Source organism: Lepeophtheirus salmonis, chromosome 9 (assembly GCF_016086655.4).
Source record: "Lepeophtheirus salmonis chromosome 9, UVic_Lsal_1.4, whole genome shotgun sequence".
Classification (NCBI taxonomy): domain Eukaryota; kingdom Metazoa; phylum Arthropoda; class Copepoda; order Siphonostomatoida; family Caligidae; genus Lepeophtheirus; species Lepeophtheirus salmonis.
Genome location: NC_052139.2, coordinates 16740401 through 16768077, shown reverse-complemented (window position 1 = coordinate 16768077; position 27677 = coordinate 16740401). Strand labels below are relative to the sequence as shown.

Sequence of the window (27677 nt, the reverse complement as noted above, 5' to 3'; positions counted from 1 at the left end):
TCACTTTGAGGTTGCAAACTTTTCAGATCACCGGGCCAAAATATGCAAGCAATTTCATTTGGCCATTAATATTTGTGATCAGATAAACAAAGTTATGGTATCATTTAAGTATCAGGGGCGTCTCCATGATTATATTCTGGGGCTTGGTTTTTGTAATTTTTATGGACAAAAAATCCAAGAAACGCTATTTTTTGGGCAAAAAAATTGAAAGAGTAAATTTTTTGGAAAAAAATAAAATTTCAAATATTAACAGAAATTTTTTGGTTTTTTGAATAAAAATTTCAAATATTAAATTTTTCAGAAAACATTTCAAAAATCCAAAGCTATTCACAAAAAAATTATTTTTCTGGAAAAAAAATTGAACTAGTACATTTTTTTAGTTATGCACAAAAAAGTAAGAAGGGCTTCCATGACTTTGAATTCCTTAATTGAAACTTTCTAGATTATTTTTCCATTACAAATTAATTATAACTATATGAAATTGATATGTAATGCGAACATGAAAACATGAAACATTTGATATGTTCATCCACATTCTTGGGTTAATCCTCCAAAAGCAAAGGCACATCCGTTAGACCTCACCTTACACGAAATGTAATTCCAAGTTATCTGAATAAAAAGTGTTTAAAAATTGTTTAAAAGTGTGATACTTATTTTGAATATATATATTGATTTAAATGCCATAATACATAGCTTGATCTGGAATAATTTATATAATTATCTGTAAATAAATAAAAAGTTTCTACTAGTACAAATCGTTTTCATTTAAGGTTGCAAAAAATTGAGAGGTTCTCATACATAAAACATACCTAAAATACACTAACTGGCTTTATGAGAAAAAATACATAGTAACTGTATTGGATACTGCTTGATTTCAATAAAAAACAGTAATATTTGAATCAAATTAAATTAATAATTCTAAAAGTCGCTAAAAATGGATGGATATATACAAATACTGCTATTTTTTGATCGATGAGTGGCGAGAAAATTAGGATAATTAGAGAAAAATATCCGATTCTTTCCATTCTAATACTTAATTTTTACAATGCCTATGCGTCATATTTAAGCTTACACAGAAGATTGTTTTTCAAAGTTAATTAAAATCTAATTCGTGAAGCCCGTGAGAACAAAATGAATTCAAGTGAGTTATAATTGAAATAGACATTTTCTTATTCAATATGGCCTTCCTCAATCTCAATGTCGGCCTCCCCCTCTTCCTAAAGGCCACAAAAACCTTAGGGATCTAATTTCCTGACATGTCAGGCAATGTGGCCTTGATGGCGGTCTTCAAAGATCTCCCATACACGTGAGGCATGTTGGAGGTAACTACCTCGACCTTTGCCTAGATGGAATAATACAAAAGGTTCAGATCAGGGGAGCTGGGAGGCCACATGTTCTTGGACACATTCAAAAGAAGCTTGGCTCTAGGAAACCTCTTCTCCTTTGTGACCGTCGTAATGATATGTTTCTTCCTCCTTGCTCATGATTTTTCTTCCAAGTCATCTTCAATGATTCTTTGGAGCGTAGCCTTGCTCAAATTCATCTTCTCGGCCATACTGCAAATCCTCCTCTCTGGATTTCTAGTAAGGTGTTTTTTGACATGTATAATCATGGCCTTTGTTCTTACTGTTCGTTTCCAACTTTTCCAATACCTTCCGGCGACTGTTTTTGGGGTTCAAATTGTTTTTTAACGCCATACATGGCCATCCAGCTGATTTTTAGGACATTGGTAATCTCAGTTGGGGTCATAAGAAGTGCAAGTATTTCTAGCACAAGAATTATTTTAACTTCCATTTTGGCGTCTTTACGCCCAATGAATTCTACTAATATATATAGGCAATATTTACAAATTAAAAGGATTAGAATGTAACGCAACCTCGATTTTGTAAAATTTCCATAAAAACTCGAGCTGTGAGCATTCCTTTAATTATTAAATTAAATATTGACGCATATTACAATATGGAAATAACAGGGAACACTATATACATGGAGAATGCACTTCTTTCCACAAATTACATAGGTTGATACAAGTTAACAAGGTTAGACTATCAAGTAATCGGGCTTGCTAGAATTTTTAATCTGATGTGCAGGGCAAGACAGGCAGATTTTGACAAAACCCGCAACCACTCATAGCCTATGACGTCACTATTGATATAATTTTCAATTTAATGTATCGTACCGACTGCTGGTAAGACAAACAGATTTTGCCCAACCCCCGAAGCTTTCAAAGAACCTGTGTTTAAAGAAATATTTTGGAAAATGATAATCACATTGGAACAAGTAAATTCGTAGTATTATTGCAGCTGAAACTATTAAAGATATTGTAGGGAAACTTCAGAGAGTCTCAAATGAGACAAGGTGGAATGGAAAATTTGATAGTGTTTTGGACATTTCCAGAGCTCTTGAGAAAATTAGTGATGAACTTTATGAGTTATCTGACAATCTTGGATTGATTTATTTCGCCAAAGCAGAGATTGACTTAATTAATGAATGCATTTTGTGTTTTAATGATTTTTCAGCTACCCTAGATATCTTGCAAAGTGAGAAAAATATGTTTCTTGCCTAAATTTTACCTTCACTTTCAGCGGTGAAGAAAAAACTCGAAATTGTGGAGACCAATCTTAAATTTTTCAAGTTTCTAGTAGAGGCTTTATTAGTTGGAATAGAAAGAAAGATTTGGGCACATTTTTAAAGATAAGATCCACTTGTTAGCTACAGCTACTCATCCATTATTTAAAGATTTTGAATGATTTAGTGATTCTCCAGAATTACAAGAATATATGAAAAAATTCTTAGTGGATTATGTTGGTCTTTTCGTCCAAACTGAGATTTTTTGTGCCAATCCTGAGGATTTAGTAGCAAATGAGTCGATATCAAGTTTTTTTTCAAGGAAGAAAAAATTCAAAAGAAATCAAACCACCGCTGAAATTGTAGAAAATTATAGGAATTTAGAAGACACTATTTTAGATCTTTTAAAAATCTTTCCCAAAAATTCAAAAAATATTTCTACAAAATAATACAGCACTTCCTTCCTCAGCGGCCGTTGAGAGAGTGTTTTCAAAATGTGGTCAAATATTTAAAAATCGATGCCAAAGTTTAAAAGACGAAAATTTTCATAATTTATTTGCAATTATAAAGTAGGTATTTTACAAAATGCCAATTTACGAATAAGGAACACCTTGTAGGAGGCGTGTGTGGAAGTCTAGAAGTGTTTCGAGGATCCCCGTCGAAATACTGGATGCTTATTACTTAAATTGAGAAAATCAATTTTACATCATTTATGTAGATAATTTTTTAATCTTTAATCTAACCTATTTTTTTTTTTTTTTTCAGTCCCTGGCTTCGTTTAATTACACCATTTGCTAAAAAAATAAATTATTTCAAGATAGCCTGCAAAATTACAGATTTAGTATAACGGATCGAATAAAAAGTACAATGGACTTTAAACTATTTGCTTTTCTATTATTTTGTAAGGATTTCAAGAAATCTGTTTATACGACATGCGTCATTTTCTAACCGACGTTAGCACCATCAATCTTTATTATTGCGCAATATGAAAGTACTTTGTCTTAATTCTTAACCTCTCCTTTTTTTTTTTTCAATAACTGTGATAAATTGTCTGGAGAGCGTGAGAAGATATTCATATACTCGAATTTCGTATACACAATTCCATTGCTGGTATTTAAAATTATCATCTTTTCAACAATACTGTATTCATGAAAATTTTATTTAATTCTCTCGATGTTTAAAAAAGTTGTGTTGTTTTATTAAAATATCCTATTTTAATAGATTTTGATGTCGGTTATTACTTTAACAGATTTAACACTACGAAAAAAAGGCGTGAAATGAAGATGATAAATTGGTCATAACTTCCTTAATATTGAAGCTAGAGAAATGATTTTGGTATCAAAATGTTTTTCTTTTTTTTTTACCATTATATATTACATGTGTAAGGAACCTTTGGGACATGGATTGACAATTGCTATTCAATGAGTGTGTCATCAACAATAATGGTAAAAAATACACACGAACTACAAGAATATGTTCTAATTTGCGCGTGCCATAGGTTGCCTACCCCTGATCTGTATTCAGTGATAAAACAGGTATAAAAGGAAAAAAAATGAATTTGAAATTTTTTGTAACATACATACATAAACAGACATCTATTACTACAGGACTTGAACGCTAAAAACTAGTGTGTGTATTTTACGAGAACTACGTGATATTCATTCTCTTATTAGTAGTTACTAATATAATCTATTCCTATATTACTTAATACTAAATGTATACTTATTCTTTTCATTCATTAATTATCGTGATTATCCATTCACTGTTCATAAACCACAATTTTGTTCCGATTAATTGAATATTAATTTTATTGTCGTAAAATTCTTACTTAGTATTATTAAAATATGCTGAGAATATTCGCTTTGAATCAAGTAAACAATATTATATTAATATTATAATTATGTTTACAAACTACCTGAGGATGGTTTTTATGGAAAAATTTTCGTGGAAAAGTAATGTTTAATAAAAAAAAAAGAGCCATCCCAAGAAATTAGGCACCAGGTATAATACTTGTAGTATCAGTTACATCTCCTTAATTAAATTACTATAAAAATGATTATTACTTAATAATATTTATTGTATCTATCCAGAGTTACACATAATAAATAGATTAGTATAATATGATAATAACATGTGTTAGTTATTTTCTCCAACGACTAATATCTTCATCTAGGACAAGACTATATTATCATTTTTTTAGTTTAGGTATCCGCTGTTATTGATCAATACTTTGTTTATTTTGTAATTATTTTTTATTGTTATACTGTATTTTGACCATCTTTTAATCTCTGATAATGTAGAACAGCATTTAAAAAGATCCTTATCAATTTATTAGAATAGTGAATAAAGCGCTCCCACTATCGACATGAACAACAAGATGTTAAGGATTTATCTTGAGTCTTTCCTGTAAAGCTTTGTATCAAAATTATGAACGATGATGAAACAAGGGCATTATTTTTTTATTTCAGTCAGTAAAAGGACTTATCTTCAAATATGTATATATATATACATATAATTGGAATTCAAGAGCAAACAGAGCTCAGAGATCATTCTTTTGTAGAATTATTTCTATACGTATGAAATAAAAATTCAATGTTACGAGTATTTCGTAAACGAACCTGTTCACAAGTAATTTTTACGACCACTAGTAGAATTTGAATTATTAAGAGATAAGCTCGAGTGAAGTCTCAAAAGTAAAGTCCAATATAATACGACTCCAAGGCAAGTCGTTAGTTTTTGGGTACGTGAGTTAGTGAGTTTCAAGCCTAGAGTCTTATTAAAATCTGAAACTTGTCGATCTGAAGACGAATTCTAGTCGAGTTACGAGTCTTTCATATTGAGTCAAATCTGAAATTTATTTTTTCTAGTCCAAATCGAGTCTTCCTGGAGTTCAAAGTCCCAATTTAATAAGAGTTAAATATAACCCCTGTCCGAGTCTCCAATTCTGATTAGTGAGTTGTAAATATAATTAATTGATGACCAAATAAACTGAATAATATTTTCTTCACTTCATTTCTATGTATTGAATGTTACTATAGAAAACAGCACACACTTTCAATAGGTTGCGTGACCCATTCAAGTCCTAAAGTAAAAAATGTCTTTGCTACATAAAGAGATGTCAAGTTCAAATGCGAGCGAAAAAATCAGCGTCGCTCATTTTTTATTGAGCGAGAGTGAGAGCGCGCTCATTGCTTTAAAAAACAAGCGGGAAAGGAGTTCACTCACAAAATTAGTAACTGAACGGGAGCGAGAGCGCGCTCAGGATTTTTTGAGCGGACTAACTATATATATTGCAGCTTATTAAGTCTTGAATTCTTATTAATGGTCCTATTATAAATAAATATTTATAGACTTTTACTCATACAATCTGTATCAAAAATCCATATTAATATATTTTTATTAAAAAAATAAGATATTCGTGAACTTCTTCCAAGCCAACTCTTGAAGCTATTGTCCAAGTGCTCGAGACGTCCATGATAAAGTGCTCCCTGGATTGTATAACGATATAATAAGTTATTACAATTTATTTCGGCATTTCACTAATTTTATTGCACAAACTCAAAAGGTATTCGGCGAACGACAGATTATTTGAGGAGATGTTAGCAAAACAATAATTCGAAAAAGAATGAATAAATAAGAAAATAGGGAAATTCTACAAACTGTTTTCCTTTTCTAATCTCAAAACAGTGATTTATTTGACAAAACAACACAGCTTTAATAATAACATATTTCTAATATATTTTAGGGTCAGATAATAAAACTAGGGCCTGGGAGGAGAGACTCGTGATTTATAGTAAGATATAATTCTTTTGTTAAGTGATCTCATTTTGATATCCAATACTTCAACATTTTCCTTAATATTAATAAAAAATGGTTTTTATTATTAAATACTTGGTTTTTTACGTTCCCAAAATGGTCGATATCAAGAATACTGACGTTACATGAAAACGCTTTATTCAATTTCAAGTTCGATATCAACTTAAAGTATGGTGTCCGGTAAAATGATTGTGGTCAAAAGGTTGCGGACCAAGAAGTTGGGGTAATATCGTTGTGGGTAATATCATTGTGAAGCAATATGATTATGAATAATTTCAATGCAAGATAATATTATCGTGTGCAATTTTGTTGCAATTTAGATTATATTCGGACGATAAAACTATTGAATGATCATTTCAGGATATAACCCTTCTAATATGATATAATAAACCCTTGGCCCACGGGTTGTGTGATGAAAGGCTGTGCTCCAAGTCAAGTTAAATTTATCTGCCACCGCTTCCCTGAGCATCTAGGAACCCTTCCAATGTCCCCAAATACAAACCAGCCCTCAAGTTGTACAGGTGAAGTGCTGGGCCACTAGGCAGTTTAAACTCCGCCGCCTCCGTTTTTCTAAGCACCAAGAACCCCTTCTAATATCCTATAATTAAGGGTGATAATTTTGGTAAGAATAGAAAAGCGTGCGAGCAGAAGAGAAGAAATACTTATGGCATCATTGATTAAATAATATACATCTTCTTCTATCAATCAAGAACATCATCATTCCCGCTTTATTATTCAATATTAATATAATATTAGATGGTGATAGTCGATAGAGAACTGCATAAAATGCCTAAAATAACGTCGCCTTCTGTCTGGATTTCTGAAAATGGAGGCCCAGGAATTTGGGAATTACTTACCCGATGAGAAACAGATGGTTTGTCAGATTTGTCGAAATAAATGTGCCTTTGGTCTCCTATCTAGAATTACACGCCACTCATTATTCTCATCTCATATCAAGAGAATGGATATTTCTAAAAAATCTAATGATGAAAATCAAGTCAGACTTTAATGATGAATACACATTGCTAATCATCTAGTAAACCTAAATCCCTTCCCGAGGAGCCATCATTAAATTAATAGAGGATGTTGGTACTGATGTCATTTATAGAAATACATATAAAAATGTTTTGAGTCATCCACACCAAATGACGATCAAGTTATCAGTAAAAAGTATTTACGAATATCGAAATGAAACTCTGAATTTTGTACTATCTAACAGTAAGTATTCAATCTTTTTTTTAAATGTAACCATAAAATATGATTCTATTTTAGCTAAACATATCAAGAATTATGATACACAACTCATTAAATAGTAAAAACAACTGCTTAAATGGTCACAACAACAGGGGTAGTAGCTTTGGATGGTTTGCAACTAGTTTGTCTGAGACTACTTACTTCGCTTAAGACTTGGGTATGATAATTAGGTTTTCCAATATTACATAGTGAATAAATATTACTTTTTTATCACTCAAGGCTTAGCTATGGTTGATGGGCTCCAAGAAGTGGTGTTCAGAAAACTCATAAAAGGCAAAACAACTGTTTAAATGGTCACAACAACGAGGGTAGTTACATTGGGTGTTGCATTATAAATAACAATTGTGTATATTCTTCATGATAATAGTATGTTGTTATATAAGCATACCTAAATAACGGGGGAAAATCTTTTTTGATGCTCTTAATAGGGAGTAATATCGCCGGACATTACTACATAATTAGCTTTTGCTCTAAATCTTTACGATTAATTTATTTCTAACATTTTTTTATTAATATATTTATTGTCTAATTTTATGATTTTGACATTTACTTTATTATTAATAATTAGTTGGATCTCATCGGTAGAGATATATCTATCCTGTGCACAATTGTATATAGCAACTTCCACATGAAGAAGAGGGGTGATTATCTTTTTGATTAAACTCCACGTCTCGCTTGTGTATTGCAACCTAAAGTTATGGCATATTTAACTGACTTCCGATGTTAGAACAAGAAAAAATTATCTGGATCAATCTATTATTTCAATATTCTGTATTTATAATTTATTATTATTAATAGTTATATGATTTTAATTGTTTAATTTTGTATATTTAAATTAAATGTTTAATGGTTTATTTTTTAGTATGTGGATTATATTTAATTAAAGCCTTCTTTTTTAAACTTTGAGCTTCAAATATATTTCAAATACTCTACTTTGTCGTTTCATTAGCTATTATTCTGAGAATAAGGTTCATAATGAATTACAATTTCATGGAGTGTGACGTTTTCAAATCTACTGTAACGGATAAAAACGTCGAAGTCAATTATACGTAGTATATCTTCATTAAACATTTTGCTAATATATACATTCGTTATACCCTCAAAAATCATAATAAAGCAGGCAGATGATAATGACACCAGATGTCTTTTTTTTCCCCTCCTCCTTGCACGCGTTTTTCTCTACAATATTATCAACTATACCTATAATACATCCCGACCCACGGGTTGTCCAAGGCCAAATGCGTTGGATATCTTTATGCCTAACGTGTTAATAAAAACAAAGAAAAACTTTGTAAACATAAAAACATTGATAAATGAAATAAAACAATTAGTGAGCTCTGTCTTAAATTGGTGTATGTCTTAAAATGTGTATTTGGGGAAATATTTAGGTGCTATTTGAGATATACTATATGGACCGTCAACAAAAAAGCAAGCTATAAAGATTTCTGCAAAATTAAGTCTCAATTATATTTATATTCTGCGATGAATTGTAAATTTCTATCAATAATTTTTGTAATTAACTCTTTGAGCGTCCCACAAATTTCATTCCAAGTTGCTAAATTAATCGTCGGAATAATAGAACAATAAATTGATACATTATATCTGAAAGGGCATATCGGGGCTAAGGTAAGTCTCTTAAATCACATAAAAGTTCACAACTATGGCGAAAATTATAGGTATCTTAACTCATTCTACTAACTTTAATACAAAACCTATAATTAACTTATATATATCTATGAAATATTGGCTTGCATGTATATATAAAGTAAAAAAATAAATTGGGATTTTCTCTTTTTTTGTTTTTTTTTGTTCAAGATTGATTTTATGTTGACAGCCCAAATATATATGAATTCACAAGCTAAATATAAAATAAAAACAAAAATTAGACTTGAATACAACAGAGATTATATTTTTGAAAAAAAGATTCATTACAGCTTAAAGGAATCGAATTAATATCAATATACAAAATTAAATATTATTAGAAAAAATCATGAATTTCTATGCTTAACAATTAAATTAACATAATTATATGTAATTAACATGTATATCGTATAACATTTTGATATGCTTTATATCAGTTATTGCACATAGCACTACCAAAAAAATTAAATATAAATGAATGGTTCATGAATAACAAGCCTATAATATCTCTTCATAATGATGTATAACAGTTTCTAGCATTATTTTTTTTTTTCATAACAATATATCAATTGACTAGTATAAATATAATAGAAGGTTATTTGTTACCAATAATAAAATTTGTAGAAAAATATGATCACTGGGAAGGATACAGAAACCAGACTCAGAGCTTCTGTATATATTTACTCTTCTTAATAAGAATTACAATGGATGATAACGCAGCAGAAGTCGAGGTGGAAGAGGGTGCCAAATGCGCACTACAAATGGGTGTTCGTGAAAAATTTGTTTTAGTAGAGAGGATCTAAAAAGTCAAATATATTATATAATTAAACACATACTTATATAATGAGAGACAAACCTCATTGATCTTAAGAGTGGAGGAATGGATTAATGTTCCATTAATATATAAGCAGTCAGGGGTATCTGGAAGTGATAGGACAGAATATTTATGAATGGATTCCCTCTCAATACGTTTTAATAGACATTGAGATTCCTTGTTATTGTTCACCATGATTAGATCTGGTCCTCCCATGCATATAAAGTCTCGTAGGTGAGCCTCCGGTGTATCCACCTAATATTTAAAAAGTTCAAAAAATCGAATAAATTCCTGGGACACTTACTTTGATAGCAGTACATGGATATTCCGGCCAGGTATTAGCGACTGCTAATGCACCTTCTGTATTAGTAGAGCCCGTGGTTCCAACAAAGAACTCTTTCCCAGTAAATAAGACATCAGAGCCGTTTAAAAGACCCTTGGGGGACTTCATCTCAACAATAATTTGGTCCAACTCTTTTCGTAATACCGATTTGATTGTCTTGAGCTAAAAAAATATATATAAATAAGTTGGTGTGAAGTTCTATGATTGTTTTAAATCCACCTCCACATCACGAGAAGAGTCACGACTTGGACGGCACATGAGAGCTACTCCATTTAGTACAATTGCTAAATCTCTTACATAAATAGAATTGGACGAACATTCTTCAGGGGGCAATTCAAGGACATCAACTCCAAGATTTCGAACGGCATCGATAAGAGACTTTTGTTCGTCTCTAGCGGAGACAAGGTCTGTCTACGTAGTAACAAGGGAAAATATAATTAAGTTTTAAAAAATAATACATGGATAATTATGAATTAATACGAGATTAGATTCGTCATTACCTTTTTCTCCTTGGCAAATACATGTGGCACACGTGATATAATGGCATGAGTATACATCCTTTTGGAAGGAAGGGATCCACTTCTTCATCACATAGCTTTTAAAGCAAGATTGACAGGAAGACTTGAAAAATTGAGCAGTAGATATTTTTATTTTAAAAGAAAATGAAATATTTAATATAAATAATAATAAAATTAATAATGTTACGAAGCAGCGCAGATTGGAGTGACGTCATCATCTTACGTTCCCTTCCTTAAAGTGCCTATAAAACATTATTATTGGGCAAGTCAGCTTGTTGCGCCTACTTCTAGCTCTACTAGTAGTAAACGTTATTCATATTCACATATGGCTCGTCTTGGGCTCCTCAACAAGCATTAATTAATGATTTTTTCTGGGTCATTGTATTTTATAGAAGCAAATGGATTTGAATTTCGATCTAATAATGAAGTTACTGTTTATTTATTCTACAAAATTCAAAGTAGTCTCTAATAATATATAATAGTAGCTTTACCCTAGGTGAATTTATTTCACAGACATTAGTAAACTGATAAATGAAATTCAATCCAAAAGGGGCGTATTTATGTTATTAATTAATAATGATTATATAAAATATACAGTAAGGACTAATGGACTATTTTTTCCTCATGCATGATGATAGCGATGGACGATGAGTAAAAAACATAGGTGATTCTTGTGTAGTCGAATTATTAATTCATGTTATGTAGCTTGTCATGAAATAAGACAGCTGTGAAGTGTGAACTGTTTCATCCCATTTCTCTCTCTCTCGCCTTACAACGAATCTTACAGTTGTTACCGCCTCGCCTACATTCAATACTCTCCTCGTCCTTGCAGATTGATCATATAAAGATCCTGGAGCCGTCCAGTCCGCATATGATTATTTATTAAAACGTTCATAAATCAAATCATGGACAAACTAAAGCAATTTTTAGGCCCTTCTCGAGGAAACTTTGTGAATGAAGAGGATAATATAGAAGCTGGGAATGGGGATGAAGCAGAGAGGGGATTTGTTGCTCAGGCCTTGGATTCCTCAACTTTATCATGGAAAACGAGGCTCAAGGGTTTTGTGGTGTGTTTTGCCATTGGATGTTTTATCTCGATTCTTAGCACAATCACGCTTGCTCTCAATGGTGGACTTATCAAATTTGCTGTACTCTATAGGTATGTATTTTTTGGTTGATATACCTCGCTGAATGTATTGATGAATAAATTCATTTTTGTATCCTATAGTATAGGTAATATCATCTCTTTACTCAGTACCTGCTTCCTCATGGGACCCCTCAAACAAATCAAAAACATGTTTGCACCCACTAGAGCATTTGCTACTGTCATAATGCTTGTAACTTTACTCCTGACACTTCTATCCGCACTAGCCTTTCACAAAAAAGGACTTACCATTCTCTTTTGTATTATTCAGTATCTTGCCATGATTTGGTACTCCATTTCCTACATTCCTTTTGCAAGAGATGCCGTCCTCAAGTGTTTCAATGGACTCCTAGGATAGAAATCATTCTAACATGATATTTTGTACACTACTTTATGCATTATTTTTTATAAAAAAATATTTGTCTACTTATTAAAGAGCCTCTAGGATTGTTTTATTAATGTGTTATGAGGATCAATTTCTTGTTGGATTCTTAGCAAAAAATTTTATACATTATAAATTATTGATATTATATTAAATATATAATTATATATACTAAAGATGATAACATTACATAACTATAATATATATATATTACTTAATTGGGATTACCGCAAACAGGGCCACGAGGTGTAACGGCAAGGATTTCCAACCTGCTGAGCTGTTATTTCCGTTTTTATTTTTATAGTTCCATATTTAAAAAAAAAAATATTTAAAACTTTTGACGTAGCTCTAAGTTGTACGATGTCGTTTTGGCCCCAAAATGCTGAGATTTTCCATGCTCCTGACGATGAATCGTCAGATTTGACCAAAGCATTTTCACACACTTCGTTAAATGGGAATAGCATGACTCTTATTGAAAATTCGCCCAAGATTCTACATTCTATTGTGAAAATCTCTGGAAGTCACGATAATGAGTCTAATCCTTGTAAGAAAGCGGTCGTCATCTCAAACAAACAACATTTCCTCCTTGAAAGAAAACGTTCTCGAATTGATCCTGGGATTTTGTATGACTCTCATTGTCACTACGACTTTCTTTTAGATAAGTTGAATTTGAGATCTTATAAGGAATATTGCTATAAATATCCCAAGGTAAAATTTAAATAATAATCAAAAATAGGGTATATCGAATCTTCTTTACATATTTGATTTAGGGAGATTTTGGAAGGGAATACATGGGAGGTATCATAAATAATTTTTGCGATCCCTCGTCTTGGGGGGATTATAATGGCAGTATCCCTCTTTTTGACGAATTAATGAAAGATCCGAGGATATATTTTACTTTTGGATGTCATCCCAGATTCGCTAGTGCTTTTAATGATTCTCACCTGGCTAAACTTGAGAAACTTATTCAGACTAAAAGAGTTGTGGCATTAGGAGAAATAGGACTAGACTTTGCAGATGTATATGGAAAAAGTACTTCTCCACATGATGTACAAATAGCCGTATTTTATGAACAACTTTTGTTAGCTAAGAAATATAACAAGCCCATCGTGCTGCATATCCGTGATGCTGAACAAGAAACAATTGAAGTTTTAAAAAGGGTATCAACACAGTTTATCCTTTTGAATTACATCTAAGTTTATATTTATTGTGGAATAGGCGAACATTCCATCAAATTACAATATTCATCGACATTCTATGATAAATTCCTGGGAAGTTACGAAGAAGTGGTTGGAGGAATTTCCTGAATCAATGATTGGAATAACAAATATTGTTACAAAACCCGAAATGAAACAAGTTCATGAGTTAGTGCAACAATTACCGTTGGATCGAATCGTCTTAGAAACGGATGCTCCTTATTTTTATCCGTACCATGTAATCTATATCATATTTTTAACACTCTTGTTGGATCAAATTTTTATTCAATTTCAGGTTGTTAAATGGAAGAGTACCCATCATGTTTCCTACCCTATGCTTGTCATTCACGTAGCTGAAAAAATTGTGGAGTTGAGAAAAAATGAGAGCCTCAATGAGTTTATACTTGCTGTGAAGAAGAATGTTGAAAAAGTGTATCGTCTATCTGAACATGAAGAGCCAATAGGTAGTATTTTGTTAAACATATTGTTGTTTCATTATCGGGGTTTTAATATATTTATATTTAGCAGGCGTTAATCAAATAGAATTTAAAAGTGTTGGATGTCAAACCATGTATCCTGAAGAATATGTTTTTTCGTATTTTCATTCATCGGATGAAGAATCGGATTTAAATGATGAGGAAGATGACATCTGAAGTTTTAATTTAGAGATTATTGTACACATTTTGTTTTTCTACATTGGCTATGTTTATTTTATAGTTGCTCAATTAATATGTAAAAATATACATAATCAAAATCTTTGTTCAATAATTGAATGCATTCCATTTGTCCGATTCTGAAAATACGTCGTTTTCAGTCTGTGGTCACATATTATTCCTAATATTATCTTCAAGTTGATTTTCAAAACAAACTGAACGTTTAAAATGTAGTAGAAGTTTACATACATTTTTTCTCTCTTTGTGATGAATAAAAGCTGATAGATAAGAAATTGTACAGTCGACTGTATCGACTCCCTGCTACGATGGCAAAGGCCTTGCGTTCTCATCATTTGATGTCTTTCTTCTTCAAAAATCAAAGACATTTATTATCCACATCTAATCATGAACCTCCTTCTGGCTTGACCCATATTGATTCGACAGGGAAATCGTCCATGGTGGACATTACAGATAAGTCGATAACAGAGAGGAAGGCTTCTGCACAAGCCGTTGTTGTTGTAGGCCCTAAAGTTTTTAAATTACTCAAAGAGAATCAATTAAAGAAAGGAGATGCGCTCACAGTAAGTCGATTGGCAGGGATCATGGGTGCCAAGAGAACGAGTGATCTGATACCCCTTTGCCATCCGATTCAATTAGCTCATATAGGCATAGAGTTAAGTCTTGATAGTGATAAAACAGCCGTTAATATTGTTTGTAGTGCCACTTGCAGTGGTAAAACCGGAGTTGAAATGGAGGCTTTATCTGGGGCAACAATAGCTGCTTTAGCATTGTACGATATGTCAAAGTCCGTGACTCATAAGATAGTTATACAAGATATAAGACTCTTGGAGAAGACTGGAGGGAAGCGTAATGTTAAAAGTACACATTGAAATTACAAGACGAAGTTGTAGTAAAAAATATTTATATACTATTATTTTTGATAATGAATTAATAAAGCTAAGTATAACAAGTAACATATCAAAAATAGATTCTTATATAACAATATCGCCTTGGATTAAAGAGATGAACACCATTTAAGTTTGCTGTGGATATGCCACAAGAGAGATCATTCGCTTATTTCTCCATATACGCATGACTAATTTCGAAACATCTGGATCTTCAAGAATTTGATAAAACTCTTTTGTGCTTGAAAGAGGGACACCATTTATTTGTACAATAATATCCCCGGGAAGTAACCCTGCTTCATCCGCAGGTGATCCTCGAATTAGTTTAAAAATTAAAATACCATTTATAACACTATTATCAATCTCCATCCTAGCCCTTAGCTCATCAATGATATGAGGTGTTAGTCCAACAATTGTAATTCCTAAAAATTTTCGTCTTCGATTCATGGGCTTTCGCCTCTTACTCGCATTCTCCAAAAACTTTTTTGCATTATCGATCGGGATAGCAAAAGAAATCCCTGGCGCAACTTTCATTGAATTAATTCCTATGGCCTCACCATCCAAGTTAACAAGTGGACCTCCTGAATTACCAAATGTAATTGCAGCATCTGTTTGAATATATTCGGAAACACTTCGGCCTACAAGTCCAAGCTCGGATTTTTGTCGAGCTACTGACGAGACGACACCTGTTGTAACAGTATTTGATAGAGTTAAGGGTGAACCCAAAGCAATAACGAATTCTCCAGGTCTAACTTCAGAGGAATTGCCTATAAAAAATTATATCTGTTCATTAGTGTGACCAATATATTCGTATAACAGTGTGTGAAAGCAAATCGTACCATACCAATTAGAGGTCTATTGAGCAATTATTACTTGGAATCGATGATGGGTCATCGAAAATAAATTGTTTCGTAATTTATCAGATTTTATAGGCCGTATATTTGGTGGGGATACGTCAACAAACTAAAAATGAAGGCAACAGATTGCAGATCTTTCCCGGGCCCATCCCTCTGTCAAGGACCTCATCGTCAGCGAGGGGACTATCAGGAATGCAGTCAAGAAACTGGGGGCTCGTTCTTATGTATGTAACTAGAAAATGACAACTTCTTTCAGCAAAAAACAGGGTGATCAGGTACAATAAGCTGATCAATTGGTTGAAAAAAAATAAATGGTCCACTGTTCTGATGTTATCCGACAAGAAGAACTGGACGGTGGACCATAATCATAAGTATCTGGCCTATTCAGTTGAAGATGTTCCCCCTATAAATGAAACCAAGCACACGGTATCTGCATGAAGGAGGCATTTTGAAAAATAATTATTGCTATTATAAGGTATAATTATAATACAAAATCCTGATGATACTTTGTTCATGTTGTTCGGGATGAGCTTGATTTAAATCTTAAGAAACGGTAGAATTTGCTTACGCAGACTTTTTAGTAAATAATTACCTAGAGGAAGACAAATACAATCCTTGCAAGGGATGCGGACGGTAGCCAAATCTGAGTCTGTATCTACAGCCTCAACAACCCCTTTGAAAGTTCTTCCATCCTGCAACCGAACATTGAGATGCGATCTGGGATGAAGGACGACGTGAGCATTTGTTAAGATAAGGCCATCAGACGAGATTACGAAACCTGAGCCATTGGAGCCAGATCTGGGGTCATATCGGTTCGATCCCTGGACTTCTATAAATACTAAGGACGGGTAAATGTCTTTGACGGTATCGGCTATAAAATTGAATCGCTCCCTGCGACTAATTGAGCCGCCGCTTCCTCCCCCATGACTTCCAGAAAAAATAGGATCTGCAGCCAAAAGCTCCGGCTTCGGAAATAAATAGAGGGCGGTGCCAAATCCGAGGGCTGCGACTGTTTTTGCTACAAAGCCGGGTTTTGATGAGCTTGCATAGGATAAAGTTTGTTGGCTCTGACGGAGAATCCTATTCCAAAAGTATCGCATACTTCAACACAATAATCATGTAATAATTAACCGCTAATAATAAGCTTTGACAATGGATATTAATTTATAATTATTTATTAATATTATTTCATCTAAAATAAAAATGACGTATTTGATTTGTTTATATTTACATGAATAATAATAACAATATTCGGTTCGAACTGAGGAGAAATAACCGTTTCAAAACCATATTAATAAATATATATATTGTAAAAGTGACAATTTATTCATCATAGAATCATTTAATTATTACATTTATTTACTTTATTGTTCGTTCGAATTACCAACTATACATTGATATACCTTATGATTGTACAAAGTTCATATGAAATTATTTACAAACAGGAATTCCTCATCGAAATTGATGTTTTCTAGACAAGTTGCGTGATTGGAGTTGGTGCTGTGGCCTTCAAATAGTATTAGCTCGTAGCTTGGATGAACAGCTCATTTATAAATTTAACTTTAGCCTATGTTACTTACTTTTTTAACGCCGTACTACAGAAATTAATAAAAGTTATGTAATATATCTAAAAAAATTATCTTAATTGCATATGCAACAAGGATTTCCGCAATATTAATTATATATTAAATTAGTAGTATATCGCAGCTTAAAGATAGATAATGTATATATTAAGAAATATGGCCCCTAATAATGATTATAGCAACACTACTGTCTTATCAGTTACTAATAACACTCACATTAACTTCTTTATATTGTAAGGCGGATAATATAAGTAACAAGCCATAATCTATGTAAAATAAACTTTTCATTAATATAAATATATTCAAGGCTGTTAGTTCTATTAAAAGATACATTATTTATTTAACTTAATTGCATAACGAGTTTCAAAAATGTTGAGGAATTATTGGGAAATATTTTTACGTGATCAACCACACGGATATTTTAATGTCTTACTCAAATGACAAGGATATTCATGGTGTACAAATTGTGTTGTAATAATATAATGATAAGATATCTAAAAGAATATCTACATCTTATATAATAAAAGTAGAAAATGGTGAAAGAGCTTTCTTTGTGTAGAAGTTTGAAAATCAATACCCTAACTTTCTTTTCCATAAGAGGTGTTCCATCTCTCTTACCAGATAAATTTAATCCCAAGAAACTAAACATTGCAAAATTACTCATTATAAATAATGTTGTTTTTCGTTTAGTATACAAATAAATATATATAGTTAAATAAATGAGTGGATTCAGTGAATAAGTCATTCATCATGTCTTCATCCCATCATTCCATAAAATACTCGAGACTCTCCTCTGTTCCTGATGAGTACAACTCTGAGCCTGCTTTTAATTTTAAATCCGCATTTACCTTTGACGATCCCAATTGCGCCAATCCAAAAGGAAAATATGATTCAATTAACTCATACTCTTCTAACTGGCGATATGCTGATGGTAATGGAGGGACTGTGATGCTTAACATGGGTCATGTTACGACTCGAGATGCAGGCATTCAGCCTGATCGATGGCTTATCTTTGCGTCCATGGTACTCACATTTTTAAGCTACGTTTTTTCATATTGACTGCACCAGTTTCTTACTGGATCCTTGTCAAGAAAATGGGAGAGAACGATCGCATTGTAATTTTTCGTTTGGGGAAAATGCTTGGGGTAAAAGGCCCAGGGCGAGTCATTGTATTTCCATGGATGGATCGGACAAAAAAAGTTGACGTTCGAGCATCAGCATTTGCTGTTCCACCTCAGCAATTTATAACTGCAGATGGAGGTATTGTGGAAATGGGAGCTGAGATTCAATACACCATTGTGGATGTTGTTACAATGATAAGTGAGGTTGCGGATCATCAAGAAATTTTAAGATCTCTCGGTTTGTAGATTCGTCCTCTTTTTTTTTTTTTTTTTGATTATTTCAAGTTTTGACTTCATAGGTAAAACTTTGTTGATCAAAACATTGGTGAAGAAAACAGTTCAACAATTAGAAAGAGACAAAAGAATTCCTGCAGGGGAAATCCAAGATGATGTAAATGATCAAGTTCGTAAATGGGGAATAGATATCCAGGCCGTTACACTTTCTGAACCTAAAATCCTTAAGTCTCCTGACAATGGTAGTTCTACGGCGATGGGAAGTATTTTAAAAGGTTTGGGAATGAAAGGGGAATCAAAATATCCTACTCCTGAGGAATTTGTTCGTGCTTCCCATGGGTTAGAAACGCCTGAAGGAAATACTCAAATAATGGGCGGAGGAATGCTCGCACCTTCTCAACCCCAACAACCACAATTTTCAAATATGAGTATGCTCCAAATGTTAAGCTCTGGAGCTATGCCCCAAGGAGTTAACCATGTACAGCTAGGACCAGGCATAGTTCAACCACAAGGTCTTCCTGAAAGCATATCAGGAGGTGGCATGACATTGGGCTATGTTGGTCCTGACAAACCTAGTTCAGATGCACCCATGCTTTGCAATTGGGGGAAATGTTTAGACATCATATTACAAACAGAATTTGGATCCACTATGGAACAGGACGCGTGTGGATTATACGAATTGGAAATATCAGAAACAGAATCTGGTACAGATAAATATTGGTTGGAGATAAATCCAACCTCAAAGGTTATAAAAACAACCAACGACTCAGGAAAGAGCCCAGATGTAAGTGTTTCACTATCAAGCCCGGATTTGAGCTCCATACTTGAGGGTACATTAGCTCCACTTCAAGCATATCTCACTGGAAGGATTTCTGCATCCGGAGACGTCCGAAAGCTCATGCTGTTTGACAAACTATCCAAGCGTGGACATAAAACCGGTGCGATGTTCAGTATCTGAAAGTTTAGGTTTCATTTATACATTAAATTATTCGTTAAACTAATGATACAATAATGATAAATCTTTATGAAGGTCCGTGTTTTAATGTATTTATTGATCGCGGAAAAGTAAGATATAGGGAGAAATATCATAAATATACTCTGGTATCGAAAAAAAAATCAAATCAATTAATTGCATAAGTACAACCTTTAATATTATAAAGACCACTCGTGCATACAAAAATTTCATTAGATAGAGCGAATCCCTTCACTTGAACAACCCATCCAGCGAGGAAAAGCTACAAATTACAAAATATTCCATTTGTAAATAAACAAATAGTATAGTAATACAAGACTGCATATATATATTTTTGTTAAGATAAATCTCAAGACTAACTAGAAATAAGAATGGAAGAATGATTCATAACTATATTTCCGTTTCATCCGTCTTATTAACGCGTTGATTCGATATTCAAAAACTTATCTTAGTGTAAAATGTATAATTAGAATCATTTTTTTTGGGAACTGAAGAAAAAAAAGTATAGAGATATTTATATATAGAAACAGAGAGTGAGATAGAAGGGGGCTTATTGAGTTTCTTGACACTCTTGGGCATATTCATTTAAGACTTCTCTGAAGGAATCCCAACCAGACTCAGGGATTTGAATGTTACTTTTGAAGATACCTCGAAATTCGCAGATGGCAATGTATCTACCTCCATGTGGATTTTTGCGACAATCGAAGGTATAGGTTTTGTTATCAATGGAAATTGCGCGACTCGAACTAGATGTAGTGGAGGGTAGAGGGGCCTGTTGATGTGCCACTTCTACGGTTTGTTCATCTAGATCCCCATGTTCTTCAATAAGATCACTCAGATGCTCATCAAACTCCGCCATTCCGTCTGCAGGAATTGCAATTTGAAAACGGGACTTTCCCTGAACGAACGTTTCGGATACTTTGAGGAAGCGGCCTCGTGCATTCTCCTATTGAGGGAATAAGAAAGAAATAATAATAACATCCTTGTTCATATTATATAATGATATTGATTCCCATACTTTGAGATCCACACGGTAGCGTTTTTCATCGGAGTGAATTACTTCTGAGGAGAGTTCTCCAAGAATGAGTCGCTCCGTGTTGAGTGGTTCAAGATACGCATACTCCGAGATCATGTGTTTGAGAACACGTTGAAAATGTGCAGCAATGGGCATGGCCAACACGATTTGATTTCGTCGACCCTCGGGAGAGAGTTCCGAGATTTTGATGAAGCGTCCTCGAGCATTTTCCTTCACGTCCATGTAAAATCTCTTGTTCTCGATACAGACAGCACGTGTTGCCACGACGCCTTCATCTGCGCGACGACCTCCGGAATGAAAGGATTCGGATCCACCCCTGTGCTGCAAACCAATCTCCTCTGATCCCGTCTCACTCCCAGACATCCTGATCCAAATAGTTTAGTATTGAATACCCCAAATTATTGAAACCCCGAACGGAAAGATTGAACAAGAAAGAAAGAAAAACCCCTCTTTTTCATATACTACGACACACAACAGCAGCACCACCTCTGCTTACTACCAGTTAGCTAGCTGTATCAGCCTAGTAGTGTAGTAGTAATACTAATAGTAATAGACAGTCTGCTAGGTACAATAACTCAATAGACAATAACTAAGAACGCAGAGTGAAGCTAGAGAAGAAAAGGAAAGAAAGGGGAGGAGTCTCTTTAGGTATAATAATTTAAAACGATATAATATTTGTATACCTCTTAAGGGATTTTTTATCCATAGACACGCAATCTCTTCATCATAGAGCATTGTTGATAAAAATCAAATATTATAAAATGGTCTAAATCCTAATGATTGTAAATCAAAAATAAAAATATATTCTGGCAACTTTGATAGACAACATAATATCTACTGAAAAAGATTAAAAAATAAAGGATAGTGCTCCTTACTCGCTAATACGTCTGTATTTTCAAAATTGCAGATTACCAACATATATATATATATATCAAATGTATGCTCACGAGGATTTGGACAATCTTCACATACCTATTTTTTACAATTATTATCTGCCATTTTGGAGGCCTGTAAGTGACCCCCCTCCCCCAAAAAAAAAAAAAAATCATGTACTTATGTAATCTTATTTTAAAAAATTAATAAAAATATCGGCTATTTCATATATATAAATATATTTGAATACATCTTTTTACATAATATTATGAAAGGATACCACTTTAAATTCGTTATAGGTGAATAAATATTCAAAATGAACCCTAAAAATGTGTCTGAACTACCCATTCTCAAATACTCATGTGAATAACCACCCGGGGTCAGCGTGACTTTAGTGAGCAGCATAAATAATTTTTTTGATTTCACAAAGAGCAAGGAACCGGATCGTGGATCGTATTCTAAAAACAAAACCCCCACGAGAACTGGATATGATTGAATGTGAAATGGAGTCGAAGCCAAGTTCTTGCGTGTTGTCGTCGACCAGCTATGTGCCAACATCTAAGGTCGCGAATGTATATACTACTAAAGCTAGAAAGAGGACATACTACGATAATTACGATTGTTATAAACATTACATTTGCATTTAGGCTATTAAGTAGTGTCATTTTTAATCATATATTAAAATGGTGTTCTTTGAGATTTACCGAGTTATATAAGAATGAAAACCTTTTTTTCATTAATATTGATCTGAAACTATTAGATGTCAAAATAGCAGCAACAAATAAATATTTTTTTTTTAATGTTCCCTTAATTGGTTAGATGGAGTTGCACTTATTAAGTATAAGTAAACATTATAGTATTACAATTATTTCATCTAACCGAGGAATCAATCATTTTTAGGGATGTTTAGTATATATTAATTTGATTTTATTCCAATATAACTGCTTATCTCAAGATAGGTAGTATTCAATGCAATTGTTAATTTTTTTTTTTTTTATAAAGTCATGTGATAAAGTTTCATCAAGATTGATTAGAAATTTGTCTATTTTATGTAATAAAAATATCCTCTTCGATCCTTTAAGATGAAGTCAGTGAAAACACTCTATTATGATAGAAAAATTATTAAAAAATTTTTTAAGTATGAACACCTCTCGTGCATTCTTTTTTCAATTTTTTTGCATCCCTCATTTGTTTAACTCCTACTATATAAGTCAATACAAATTCGCTCTCATGAATGCTATTAAGTAATGTTGATCAATGTCAAAAATTTGTTACAAACTCAAACATTAAACTATGTGCAAGGTTGCATAGAGTCGAGAAAACAACGTCCTTTATTATACACTAAAATAGCAGCTTACAGGAAAGGCTTCCCGCAAAAATAAGTAAACAAATATAACCCGTCTCGAACATATTTTATCAATAATGATTTACTATTAGTTATTATTCGACGAGTGTTGAACGTCTAGCTATAAACTTTGGCTATTTATAATTCATAACAAATCGTATATTAATATAATCTATAAATATATTTAACAATCAAAAACATATATTTTCTTGTTCATGACTCTTCGTAAAGTCGTATACAATTTCTTGTATTTTAGTTCTCACGAGCAATTTGGCAGGATAGGGAATGGAGCTGAGAGAGGAATGTAAACTTTTTAGAAACTGCATATCCTCATCTCCTGTTTCATTGAAGTAAGATAATTCTAGATCTTCTGTGAGAGACTTTACTTCTCGGAGTTTTGTTACAATTTTGTCAGTGATATACCTTCTGTTGTAATTAGTTAAATCTGATTCTTCGTAACTATCGGAGTTAATGTCCACAAAGACATCATGCTCAACTTTAGGCATGACATGGTGAGGAGATGCAGATTGCTCATTCCTGAGATGGAGAGAAGGCGCAGATTGTTCATTTGAGAGATGGAAAGGAGATGAAGGTTGTTCATCCGAATGATGGAAATGAGATCCAGATTGCTCATTCGGGAAATGGGAAGGAGATCCAGATTGTTCATCCGATTCAAGGGGATCATGCTTTTTATAATTAAAAACATTAAATGCATCCACAATTTCTAAGGGATTATGTATCGACCTAGGAGAGGGTTTCTCCTTTTTTGACGTAAAAATATATTGATCAGAAACAAATTCCATTTCCTTAGAGAATTTCCATTTTATAGGCCCATTGCGTTTTTCTACCTTTTGTTTGTAGACCTCTCGACGATGAGTATCCAACATATTCTTCCATTTTCTTTTCACGAAACCAACTATATGAATAAGAATAAATAATAAATCAACGCCATCCATTCACTACAAATTCAAATAAATCACTTAACATCCCAATGAAGTTCTCTAGCGACGGCTCCCCATACATCCATGACTGTTTTTCTATTTCTCACATGATTAAATTTTCGTTTCCAAAGAATAGGTTGCTTTTCCACTAATTTGATCAAAAGCTTCTTTTTAAAATCCCATTTTGTATCGGAATATTTTAACTCTGCACCACTCATATTTAGGACTTTAAATCAACTGCAATAATGTCTCCAGGAAGAATTTCATGGTCGTAGTGAGAAGATAGATTGCCTTTTCAGCCATACTAATAAAAGTCGCCTGTAAAGAAACGCGATAATATGATAGCGCTCGCTAATATAGAAAATAAAGAGACAAAAATGCATTTATTATTTTATATTTACAACTACTTTCTTCATCTAAGATTTTGATGTTCTATACGGAGCTATAAAACAGGCGCGTTTCGCTCCTGTTACCTTAAAGAGTAGATTCATTGTCTTATTCTTATCTTTTTACTCCACGCTAGATGTCTTTTTAAGGTCTAATAATAATTAATAACGGACAAGTAAATAGCACTTCTTCCGTTCGAATCGTCGTCCTGTTTTTTACTTTTATTATTTTATTAACTATTTTGTGTCTGGTTCAAACTCACCACATAGTGAATTTTCGATAGTATGTATTGGGCATAATTCTATCATTATTAATTTAAGGCGAAATATCCTTGAGGAAAAATGGCTTAAAGGTGAAAATGTTTAAGACAAAAGTATATAATCTCAGTATCTGGAGTGTCGACATCAAATTCAAATAGAGTTGGACAACCGGTCCTTAGAGAAACTGTTAATGAAATAAGATAAAAAATCAAAAATGATTCAATATTGCTGAAGGGATCAAACTTCCATGCAAATACCATTATGCATTCTTTTTATATTATTGGATAGATAGCTATGTACAACTTCTTTTCCAGATTACATCTAAATCAATTATGAATGAAGTGAAGGTGTAATTTGAACATATTTAGGCATTCAGAAATCCTCTTGCATATAGTAAATTCTTACATATTTAGCTCTTACTTCACATTTAAAGGAGCAGTCGTATTTATCATTGGAAATAAATAATCCCTCAATATTTAAAATTTTTATAAAATTCGATGGATATATAGGGGCATCCGCAGGAGGTGAGCTGGAGGGGATGAACCCTCTCAAAATGAAATAATATTTCTCTTGACAAGAAAAAATTATTGATTTGGTCATTTGATCAATCTTTGGGGTGAACAAAAAATTTTTATCTTTGAAATGTTTGCCAAAAATTCAAAAAAACCAAGCACCCTCTCCCCCAAATATAATCCTGAGGATTCAAAACTGATACTACGTGACTTCAAGTTTCCACCTTAATTATTCTTATGCCAGTAACACAGGGGCGTCTACAGGGAGCGGGTTGGAGCGGCTGTTGTGTCCTCCCGCAAATTGATGAACTTTTGCTATTTAGTAGAAAATCTAATTTTTCAATTTTTTTTCCAAAATATTTAATCGTTCAAATTTAAAAAAAAAAAAATTATGTTAATAACTATGGATTTTTGAAAGTTTTTTCCAAAAAATCCAATATTTTTCCAATCCTTTACTAAGACATCGCTAATCCTCTTCATAATTCCTTTTTTTTAATTTGCATTTAATTTATGTACGTTCTCCCGTTTCCGATTTTTGGATTTTAATTTTTTTTGGTCCCTTTTCGTCTGTACAACCTACACCATAAAAAAAACTTTGAGACACGGTGAATCGATCTCGTTTTATGAAAAAAAATCAACTTATTAGCGAAAAAACAAAGTCGTTCTCCAGAGCCTAGGAATCTGCTCAGATCAGAATTTAACATGGCCTTTAGTACGTAACTTATAATTTTAAACAACTTTTATTTTATGTCTCAAGTTTGTATCTGTTTCTGTTTGTGAATTAAATACTCTAGTTATGCGTTTTTATTTGTGGACATACATACATTGATATAACATATCAATAATTTCTTAACATCATGTTAAGAGATATAAGGTTCCGTGACAAAATGTTCCGAAATTAAATCTAAATAATTCGATTATTTGACTAATTGTAATAAGTAATTAATATTTTAGAGGCAATATAAATAAATATGTTTCATATCTAATGTATTGGATTAGTATTAATTACAGATTAAGTCAGCTAATCAACAAATTTATATCTTAAATAAATATTATATTTGCATATTTTTACAATTAATTATATTAAACCTTTTTTATTTAAACACCCCTTATTTTAGTCATGTACATTCGTAGTAAAATTTACTGGTTTCAATCACCAATGTACGTTCTTCTTTCTTATCCTTGATTCTCCCTTTTACATATTCTATATTTAGACGTCATTTACCATATAACAAAGAAACTGTACGCTCATATTAATTTCCCGTCTACAATAATTCCTCTCCATTCTGTGCCTCCCATTTAATCGTTTACCTTCGTGGAGTTTTGGTGACGAAGAGTTGTATAAATCTTAAATTGCATTGAGGTAAACATCACAGTAACAATATTAAATGTGGATTTTAGTAGGTGGGCAAAAATGCAATTTCATAGTGTTATTGTTAGTGATGTAAATCTTGTGTATTTTTTAGCTGGCCTGCTTATTTGGAATTGGTTATCTAAAAAAATGAATTTTCTGTTCTTCAACTGTTGTTATTATTATTTAACACTAGAACGACGAGGTTATCATTGTTGATACCTATTTCAATTCATTGAAATATTTTGAGAAACTTCTTGATTGTTTTTGTTCAGAATTTCTTGAATTTTCATAAATTATATTAACCACAAAAAACAAAATTCAAAATGAGTAATCGTTTGGTTGATATAGTGAACACTACCTAAACAGACGTGGGTATCATATTTGATATCCAATCATTTCAAATAATCTTTTTGCTCTACAGTTGTGTATGAACAAGCTCAAGCAAGTTCAGACATGAATGAACTACTCGAGAAAGGAATCTTGTACTTTCCTTGTATAAATATCACATATATTTTCCTGAACTAACCATTCTGTTTCCACCTTTTATTGTCCGAGGAAAAAAATATCTATAGAAGAAATAGGACATTTTCTTGTGTCCACATCGTACTCCAATTCAGAAGGTGATGATTTCGAATTGGAAGCAGATGAAGAATATGTCGAACCACCTCAATCAAGTTCATCTGATTTCTAAGTCCATAATCATTTTCAAGGCGTAACAAATTACAGATAAAACATCAACTTTTGAACTTTTGATCAATAATTATGTTATTGATCACATTATAAAATATACAATAGTTTAGGCTCGTTCCAAACTTTGGAATGAGTTATGGACAATTAGCAAATGAGAAATACTCCAATTAATTGCTATTATGTAAGAGAGAGAAATCAATGCCAAAGGGAAAAATTGAGGATCTTTGGTAATACTATGCCTCGCAACAAATATAAGGAATATAGGTAAAAATATTAC

The 27677-nt window shown here is 32.6% G+C and overlaps 8 protein-coding genes and 1 long non-coding RNA gene across 11 annotated transcripts; 5 read left to right on the top strand and 4 right to left on the bottom strand.

Annotated features, from left to right (window-relative positions):
• The first annotated feature begins 7436 nt into the window (after positions 1–7436).
• LOC139906319 (uncharacterized) lies at positions 7437–8570 on the top strand. The gene is made up of 3 exons (XR_011781759.1): positions 7437–7602; positions 7657–7795; positions 7858–8570. It is a non-coding gene; the product is annotated as an uncharacterized lncRNA (long non-coding RNA).
• A 950-nt stretch (positions 8571–9520) lies between these two features.
• On the bottom strand, positions 9521–11475 carry LOC121124265 (N(G),N(G)-dimethylarginine dimethylaminohydrolase 1). The gene is made up of 5 exons (XM_040719421.2): positions 10937–11475; positions 10656–10847; positions 10398–10598; positions 10136–10348; positions 9521–10078 (listed from the first exon to the last, which is right to left on the bottom strand). Exons 1-5 carry the CDS (start codon positions 10991–10993, stop codon positions 9941–9943), a joined length of 801 nt encoding a protein of 266 aa, XP_040575355.1. The 5' UTR covers positions 10994–11475; the 3' UTR covers positions 9521–9940.
• Positions 11476–11676: 201 nt separating this feature from the next.
• On the top strand, positions 11677–12656 carry LOC121124269 (vesicle transport protein SFT2A). Its single transcript, XM_040719424.2, has 2 exons — positions 11677–12113; positions 12183–12656. The coding sequence occupies exons 1-2, from the start codon at positions 11860–11862 to the stop codon at positions 12454–12456; spliced, it is 528 nt and encodes a 175-aa protein (XP_040575358.1). The 5' UTR covers positions 11677–11859; the 3' UTR covers positions 12457–12656.
• A 51-nt stretch (positions 12657–12707) lies between these two features.
• On the top strand, positions 12708–14444 carry LOC121124261 (putative deoxyribonuclease TATDN2). 2 transcript variants are annotated; one of them, XM_040719417.2, is made up of 5 exons: positions 12708–13188; positions 13251–13640; positions 13699–13914; positions 13972–14140; positions 14205–14444. In XM_040719417.2, the coding sequence occupies exons 1-5, from the start codon at positions 12841–12843 to the stop codon at positions 14327–14329; spliced, it is 1248 nt and encodes a 415-aa protein (XP_040575351.1). In that variant the 5' UTR covers positions 12708–12840; the 3' UTR covers positions 14330–14444. The 2 variants fall into 2 exon arrangements, with proteins under 2 accessions (XP_040575351.1, XP_040575349.1); XM_040719415.2 differs by having other exon boundaries at positions 14202–14444.
• Positions 14445–14515: 71 nt separating this feature from the next.
• On the top strand, positions 14516–15303 carry LOC121124267 (cyclic pyranopterin monophosphate synthase). The gene has a single exon (XM_040719423.2). The coding sequence runs from the start codon at positions 14656–14658 to the stop codon at positions 15217–15219; it is 564 nt and encodes a 187-aa protein (XP_040575357.1). The 5' UTR covers positions 14516–14655; the 3' UTR covers positions 15220–15303.
• Positions 15235–17309, bottom strand: HtrA2 (HTRA2-related serine protease). Its single transcript, XM_040719419.2, has 2 exons — positions 16684–17309; positions 15235–16001 (listed from the first exon to the last, which is right to left on the bottom strand). Exons 1-2 carry the CDS (start codon positions 17189–17191, stop codon positions 15364–15366), a joined length of 1146 nt encoding a protein of 381 aa, XP_040575353.1. The 5' UTR covers positions 17192–17309; the 3' UTR covers positions 15235–15363.
• A 60-nt stretch (positions 17310–17369) lies between these two features.
• LOC121124263 (stomatin-like protein 1) lies at positions 17370–20058 on the top strand. The gene is made up of 2 exons (XM_040719418.2): positions 17370–19033; positions 19095–20058. The coding sequence occupies exons 1-2, from the start codon at positions 18676–18678 to the stop codon at positions 19985–19987; spliced, it is 1251 nt and encodes a 416-aa protein (XP_040575352.1). The 5' UTR covers positions 17370–18675; the 3' UTR covers positions 19988–20058.
• A 2-nt stretch (positions 20059–20060) lies between these two features.
• On the bottom strand, positions 20061–21934 carry LOC121124266 (transcriptional regulator protein Pur-beta). The gene is made up of 3 exons (XM_040719422.2): positions 21722–21934; positions 21021–21646; positions 20061–20948 (listed from the first exon to the last, which is right to left on the bottom strand). The coding sequence occupies exons 2-3, from the start codon at positions 21399–21401 to the stop codon at positions 20553–20555; spliced, it is 777 nt and encodes a 258-aa protein (XP_040575356.1). The 5' UTR covers positions 21402–21646; positions 21722–21934; the 3' UTR covers positions 20061–20552.
• A 1374-nt stretch (positions 21935–23308) lies between these two features.
• Positions 23309–24525, bottom strand: LOC121124504 (uncharacterized). 2 transcript variants are annotated; one of them, XM_040719670.2, is made up of 2 exons: positions 24237–24525; positions 23309–24172 (listed from the first exon to the last, which is right to left on the bottom strand). In XM_040719670.2, exons 1-2 carry the CDS (start codon positions 24277–24279, stop codon positions 23448–23450), a joined length of 768 nt encoding a protein of 255 aa, XP_040575604.1. In that variant the 5' UTR covers positions 24280–24525; the 3' UTR covers positions 23309–23447. The 2 variants fall into 2 exon arrangements, with proteins under 2 accessions (XP_040575604.1, XP_071747223.1); XM_071891122.1 differs by having other exon boundaries at positions 24242–24523.
• Positions 24526–27677: the final 3152 nt, after the last annotated feature.